Below are 7,885 nucleotides of genomic sequence, written 5' to 3'. Positions count from 1 at the left end.
GCAATATATATCAAGATCACGGAAGATATCATTTGTGTGAGAGTGAAAATTGTCTCGTGATTGTTAAAAATGATATTATGATTGTACGAGTCTCAAGTTATCATTTGCTTACATAGTTTGCGCTGAATTAAATCATTATGATGTGCATTTTTAAGAATGATATTTCAATATTTATTAAAAAAAAAACAGCAATAATTATAGGTGTATAATACACAGCCACGTTTTTATACTTTTTTTACCTGTACTCTCGTATTTAGAAATTATTACTCAAAACCGTACTACGTCTATACATAATAATATATTGTATTCTTATATATGAGAGCTGAGTTAAGTTTGTATTCGAATATGTGAGTTTACCTTTTCCACCTTTGATAGTATTATCGTGTAATAATTATAAAAATGGCATCAGTCAAGTTGAAATAGTCCGTCTGGATATTCATACCTACTTCTCAGCTCTCATTAATGAGGTTTGTTTTGTATAAATAAATTCACAATATAAAAATATTGTCTCTAATAATGTACCTACTGTTTATGTAGAAAATTAAATGTACTAAATTTAAGATCGGGAATACGATCATGACGATAGTCCACTTGCCAGCATGACATGTCAGCTTAGATTCAAGAAAGTTTAGAGATCCGATATAGCAGAGCATGACAAAAGTGGTTTATGTTTAGGTTTTGTTTTTAATGTTACATTTCGAATATAAGATCTGGCAAATGAGAATCCAATTTAAAAAGCAATCATATTATGAACCGTGAACCATTGAAAACAATACCGATTTAATGAACCAATTGAAGAGCAGAGGAGATAATAAATAGTAATAGTTGATTAACATGGTCTGGTTTTGTGATGTTTGAGAAAATATTATTATTGCTGGTGTGCAGTAAATGATTTACTATCTATTTAAAATACATACCCGGTTTTAAAGAGAACTGTTTATACTGTATGACGTCACAGTTACCTTAAACACAGTTCCATGGTATCGGATTACAATGTCCAGGACACTATTCAATTAGACTGGGAGGTGTAATATTTCAATGGTATTTTTCCATAACAGAACTTGACCCAAAGCTCTTTATAACTCGATTTGTTAAAAGATATCATTTACCTACTTACCACTCTCAGAATATAAAGTTCGGATAATATTATGTGTACATTCATACTCAAGGATTTATTTCAAATAGGTATTTTGTTTGTTATCAGGCCCAGGGAAATGATTGAGTTTGCAAGACAAGCTATTAAATTTTAAAAGGTTTACTATAAAAAAATGACAAGCAGCGGTAAAATGTTTTGTGATATATGCAATTGATTTCTATTTAGAATAATAAATTATTTAGTTTTTCGATAATTATCATTTTTATACACATTTTACATTATTATTCTTAATGTCAAGCTTTGGGAATAATGATTTCACATTGACGATGTGTGGAATTGCATCAATTTCATCCGTGATATAAATATATATGTAATTTAAACTCATTCTACAAAATTATCAAGCGAGCAAGAATAATTGAATTTAAAATATAAATATTCCCAATTTGTAATCATTAGATTACGTCAACACTATTCATGTATGAAAATGATTGTTTATGTCGGCGACATTTGAAACAAAGACATCGACATTGACAGGACATTTTCGAGCACTTAAATTATTTCACCGCATTCATCTTTATAATGATGTTCTATTAGAGCTGTCTGTGTTGAGCATCTTTGATTACGCGCGTCATAATATCTATTCGTAGCTAATTTTATAGTCGAGCTATTTGATAAATTTTGTTTAAGAAGTCTCCTGTCTTTTCAGATAAAAATGAATGATTTACAAACTGCATTTATTATAGTTTTCGAGAGTAATGTAAGTACATAATATATGACATGTGCCGTGCCCATCGATGTGATGTAAATAATTATTTTGCCGTCGGTGGATTAATCTATTATTACTAGTCTATCAAGAATTTTTTTAGACATTTTAAGTTTGAAAATATGAATTCTTGGACATTTCAGAATTACTCCGCTTGAAAGTATTATTTTTGTTAAGTACCTAAATTTAATTATTGTGTATTATAAATTTTTGTTGATTTATTCTTATCGGTTACTACAGAGTTATTTACTCCCATTGAAAATGCTAAAGAAAATTTCATCTAATTATCTCGCGCTGCGATAATTGTATTATGTTTTAACAATATAATTATTGCAGCCTTTTCAAGAATATTAAAATTATTTATTATTACAATAAAGTTATATTTAACAACTTTATTTTAATTATGTATTTATTTATATCCCTCATACCAATAATATACATAATTATTCCTTCTTCGCTTTAAAAATATGTATTATAATAAATTACTTTGGACCGTATTTTGATAAATTAACTTACGCAGTCATAGTCAAACAGCAACATAATATGCATCTATTTTAAAAAGGTTTGATAATTAAACCCAAAATGAATAATATTGACGGCTGAAGAAATCTGCTGCCCAGCGCAGTTGACACATCAATGCGCTCTGATCTTGGAGCTGGGTCAATTTCAATTATCACTACATAATTACGTATTTGAATTTTGGAAAAACAAATTGTGTACGAATACTGCACACTAAAGGAATTACTGAAGAATTCTTCATTCAGTTTCTGCAGAAATACAGATAGAGAATAAATATTATGAAAACGAGGCTAGAACAGGACCACCAAGTTTCATATTATAAACCTAAATGTGATCGGCTTTAATATTTTTTTTGTATGGTGTTGAAATAAAACAGACAAATTATTTTATACACTGATTGTTTTGCTTTCACATCGACATAATAGTCTGTAACGTATTCACCATGCAAAAAGAAAATCGGGTGTATCCATTGGCGGCCTTAGGCCCGAAAATTTGGCAGGTCAATTTTAAATAAAACGTAGATGTATAAGAACAGGTACAGTAAAACCCCGTTAATACTAATTCCATGGGACCGAAAATCGAAAAAAATTCGAATTACGAATTGTATGGGGGAAAAATATGAAAATTTTTTGGGTCATAAAATGTCAGGATTATTTTTATTACCATCATAAAATAAGTAATTTTTAATGTTTTAAGAAAAGTCTCATAATTTTCAATGACTGGCTCATGAAATAGTGTACTTTATTACGATTTATTGAATATTTTTGTATGCCAGGATCATTACGAAATTCGAATTAAAGGTATGGTTGTATATGAAAATAATGTTCAAGGGACTTTTTTTTCGGGAAAAATTCGAATTAAGGCCAATTTCGAATTATCAGTGTTCTTACTAACGAGGTTTTACTGTATTTCTAAATTGATGACATAGGTATATTATTAAAGTTCCAATGATTTGTGAATATTATTAGGAAGTTCTGAAATATTAATTCATATTGTGTATTTACAATTAAATTCATCCAAAGGGGTTATATCAATATATTCCATTTATATTTTAAATTTCAACAAAAATACAGTACAGATTTAAAATATGGACAAATATTTCAGTATAAAATAAAGATAAGCGCTAAGAACTGTCTTCTTAAGTAAAGGACCAACTGTCAACATAGCGCTGAGGAAAGAGTCATTTACAATCTATTGCCTGAAGAAAACGTCTACCGAAACATAATATAAATGTGTCATTGTGACCGTGCATCAGAATATTGAATTCTTTTTAACTACCACATTGGTACATTTTAATAAAGGACTGGTTGCCCTGCCCGCCCCATGTGAGTAAACATGGGATTTGGTAAAGAAAAATTTTGGTTTTAATATTACATATTATTATAATGTAATTTGTAAATAAAATTTAGCTTGCCCATTCAACATAGCTTGTTAGATGCACAATTCTTAGATCTATGCTTGGCAAAAAACTGAATAAAATTTATCATCAAAATTCTGAGCTGTGAAGATTTATTTGAACCAACTCTTCTATATATGTGGTTAGTAACTGCATGAGTCTCGATGATCTGCTGTCTCCTGGCTGCATCGTCGCTAGTGTTGGGCTTCTGACTGATGTAGGTATGTAGTGCATTGCTCTAATATATCCAGCTGTCACCTTCGTTGTGGTGCAGTAGTTCTGGCTAGCTGTTGTTCTATTGGCCGCTCTTGACAGCTCTTTGTGGCAAGTAATCTTGCTTGTTTTGTAATGTAAATCCATTCAAAATCACTCCGCACGCATGGAAAAGAATGTGTTTTGGCTAATTCAGATGTAATTGAGCTTATTAGATCAGAAACTGAATGAAAATATGTTATAAATTATGGATTCAAACTTTTTAAGAATTATAAATCGAGAGGAAATACTTTCTAAATGTTCCTTCAGATTGCTACTGGCAAGTGTGCCTTTTGCCTGCAGGGATGTCTGTCATAGACTCATGTTCAGAGGTCATCCATAGACTAAATTGCATGCGGTCTTGAACTGCATGCCATACCAAACTTATCATTCATGTTCAAGAAAATATATTTTCACAAATAGAAATCATAAGTTTACTACCATAGCTAACCATACATTTACTAAGACACACGGTTCAAAACCACATACGGTTGGCCTCTTATCATAGGGGTCTTTTATTAACACATTAGTAAAAATATTATATAAGATTTTGGATTTACAAAATTATTTTCACATATCTCATCTGAAGAAAAAACATATTTGTATATCATAGGCAAAACACAAGGTATGAGTTTACCGCTTTCTACAGACCCAAATTGACATCAATAATTTGAAATAAATAATCAAAAATTACAAATATGTAAAATCTTTACAAAGTTATAGTAATAATATATCAATCTTTTATATGTATTAAAATATATTTATATTGAGTGCATGTGTACAATTTATGGGCCCGGGGCTGCAATTTTCAGTTGTCAAACTAGGATAACCATAATATGATTGAGATAATTCAGTTTTCTAAAAAAATAGTAACGCTATTCTAGGGTTTTTAATTTATGGGTCGGGTCATTTGGCATATCGAGTCTGTCGCAAATTATTTAGCAGCAGCGTACGCATGTCAAGATTTTCAACTTAGCAAAAACCAAATTTATTATAAATTATTTTATTTTGATGACCTTATAAAACTCATTGAAGCTGCCATTAAATCATGCATTATTTTATAGATAGAAGAATATTTTTTTATCTACCCTATGGTTTAGGCGGGGTGTAATGGAATTTTAAAAACTAACTTTTGTATTCCTTAGTTAAATCAATGAAAACAAAAAAGTATGTCTGAAAAAGTTTAGTGCACATTTATGTCGAACTTCCATAGCCTACTACTCTTTACCTCTGCTGTATTGTCAATAAAAAATTAACTTGCAATAAAATAAGAAATATTCTGATACTCATGGAAAATTTAATTTCTCAGCAAAACGCATGGTATCAAATAATATTCCAAAGTAACGCAAAATAAAGTGATGGGCTATAATTAATTGAAAAACATAATTTGGTGAATATTATATATTTCACTGAAGATATAAACATTATTGATTTGATCAAATCTCTCACAATGAAAGTGGTTTATTAAAACCATGGTGACACGTACGTATAAATAAAGTAATTTTAAAAACTCATTCATTTATACAGGTGACTTCTTTATTTTGGCCGATGTCATCGTGGCCACTTCATATACATCTCAATCCCCCCGCTTCCTAGTCGCATTGCATACAATAGACAATATCTGCATACAGCGATCCGTATCGGCCAAAATACAGATGTCATACTGTAGAACCGAGAGTATTTTACTAAAAAGGCATTAACAATGTCAATGCTAATTTTATTCATATACAACTATTAACAGTTTGCTTAAAAATGTTTACAATTGTTTTCAATAAATTAAAATCATTATCAATATTACTCTCTATGTATGCAGCATGATGTTAAAAATTTAAATAGATGCCCAAATATTGCAGTGCAACGGATGACAATAATATCATTAAATCGAAGGGGTGTCGGTAAATTATACTAGACGGTTACTGCTGCGCACATTGAAGACCCGGCCCGCTGTGACAGTGATCTTCATCATCACTGGCGTACGCTTCCTCACGACTAGTCTTTTCATTTGGAGAATACTCAATCAGATCTACTTCTTCCACATGTTCCCCGACGGGCATCGTGAAGGGCGGACGGGCCGGCAGAAGTGTCTCCAGGTGCATGATGAACTCTGCCGATTGGAAATTGTTTTCTGGGAAAGTCACAGCGAATTTGACATACAGGTTGCCCTTCTCGAAAGGGTTTTTGTATTGGGGCATGCCCTCCCCCTGGATTCCTTTGAGGTCTCCGGGCTTGATGACCTGCCCCGAAGGATGCTTCACCACCAGCTCCCGCCCGTCCAACTGTTTGACGAGGAAACAGAATCCACAGAGGGCTTCCGTGAGGGTAATCGTGTGAGTCATGATGAGATCGTCTCCGGAGCGCTGGAACACGTCATGCTTCTTTTGCTGCAGCACGATGATGACATCCCCCGTTTCCACATCGGGCTGCTGGTCCCCTTCTCCTCGGAAGTATATCTTTTGGTTTTCTTTCATGCCTTTGTCTACGTGGACTTCTAATATCTTAGTCTCGTTTACGACCATTCTTCCCTTACAGCTAGTGCACCGGTCCTTTTCATTGATGACCTTCCCTTGGCCGGCGCACTCCCCGCACCGGCTCTGCAGCTGCTGGGTCATTCCGGGCCCCAGCGACCTGTACGCGATTTTCACCCCCCTGCCCTTGCAGTCTCTGCACTGTGTCAACGAACCGGGCTTTCCGCCTCGCCCTTCGCACGGAGCGCATATCACGTTCTTGCTGAGCTCCAGTTTGGCTGTTTTACCGTTGTACATGTCTTCTAAGGAAACTTTCAAGGGGTGCATGGTATCCTCGCCGTGGTGTTTCCGCCGCGGCCCGCCCGCGCCGCCCATTCCGCCCATCCCCCCGAGCCAGCCTTCGCCAAAGAAGTGCGAAAATAAATCATTTTGGTTCATACCACCCTCGTGGCCTCCCTCCTGCATCCCTTTTAGTCCGTGGCGGTCATAAAACTGTCTCTTTTTCGGATCGGATAATATTTCGTATGCATAGGAAATTTCTTTGAATTTATCCCCGGCCTGAGGGTTTTTGTCGGGGTGGAACTCCTTCGCGAGTTTTCGGTAGTTCTGAAATTCAAACAGGAAGAGAATTAACGAGCTGTGACATCGATCGGTGGAATATTTTCATGCCAACCGCATGAATCGTCATTGTCATTGTAGTCTTTGGATTAGATATCCAACCTTGATTTCGACAGCAGGATTGACGTACCGGAAGTGGGAAAATTCTCGGTGTTAAATTAAATGTATAAATTAAAAACACCTTTAGTAATTATAAATGTCAACTTACTTTCTTAATTTCACCGTCACCAGCATTTCTAGAAACTCCGAGCAAGTCATACAACTTATCGTCAGCCATCTTAAACTAAAATAATGGCGATTAGTAGAACAGTGTGCAAAGTGTAAAAAATACTACAAAAACAACAGCTATTCCTTGATTTTAGGATCATTAGGCAGGCGTTCCATTATCAAGTTAAAGTCTGTGGACAGTCTTCACATTGGCATTTTTTAAAAGCGACATGAGTGATTGATTAATTAAAAAATGTAAGATTAGAATTTTTCACACGCCACGAAGCTTATCTATTAGCAATAATAAATTACAAAAATTTACAATAAAATATAAGTACAGTATAATATTTAAAATCTCACGATCGATTTTGTCAATTTTGATTTGCTAACTTTACACAGAATCAAACATACAACCTATTCAGACTGGCAGCTTTGTTCGTAACATGATTTTTTTTTATAGGACAGACGCAAAGAGAGGAGACAAACGTAATTAGATTTTTTTTAAGTTATAAAAAGTCGGGAAAAAATATTGACGTCCCTGGCCACCTCCACCTACCAAACTTTGGCAA

The 7,885-nt window shown here is 33.8% G+C and overlaps 1 protein-coding gene across 1 annotated transcript; it reads right to left on the bottom strand.

The window, feature by feature from the left end:
• Positions 1-5,412: 5,412 nt before the first annotated feature.
• Positions 5,413-7,394, bottom strand: LOC147066165 (dnaJ homolog subfamily A member 2-like). Its single transcript, XM_085955838.1, has 2 exons — positions 7,318-7,394; positions 5,413-7,097 (listed from the first exon to the last, which is right to left on the bottom strand). The coding sequence occupies exons 1-2, from the start codon at positions 7,384-7,386 to the stop codon at positions 5,940-5,942; spliced, it is 1,227 nt and encodes a 408-aa protein (XP_085811964.1). The 5' UTR covers positions 7,387-7,394; the 3' UTR covers positions 5,413-5,939.
• Between the last annotated feature and the right edge of the window lie 491 nt (positions 7,395-7,885).

Source organism: Rhyacophila brunnea, unplaced genomic scaffold, assembly GCF_057557595.1.
Source record: "Rhyacophila brunnea isolate RB1 unplaced genomic scaffold, BYU_Rbru_1.0 scaffold_5, whole genome shotgun sequence".
Classification (NCBI taxonomy): domain Eukaryota; kingdom Metazoa; phylum Arthropoda; class Insecta; order Trichoptera; family Rhyacophilidae; genus Rhyacophila; species Rhyacophila brunnea.
This window is presented reverse-complemented; position numbering and strand designations above follow the sequence as displayed.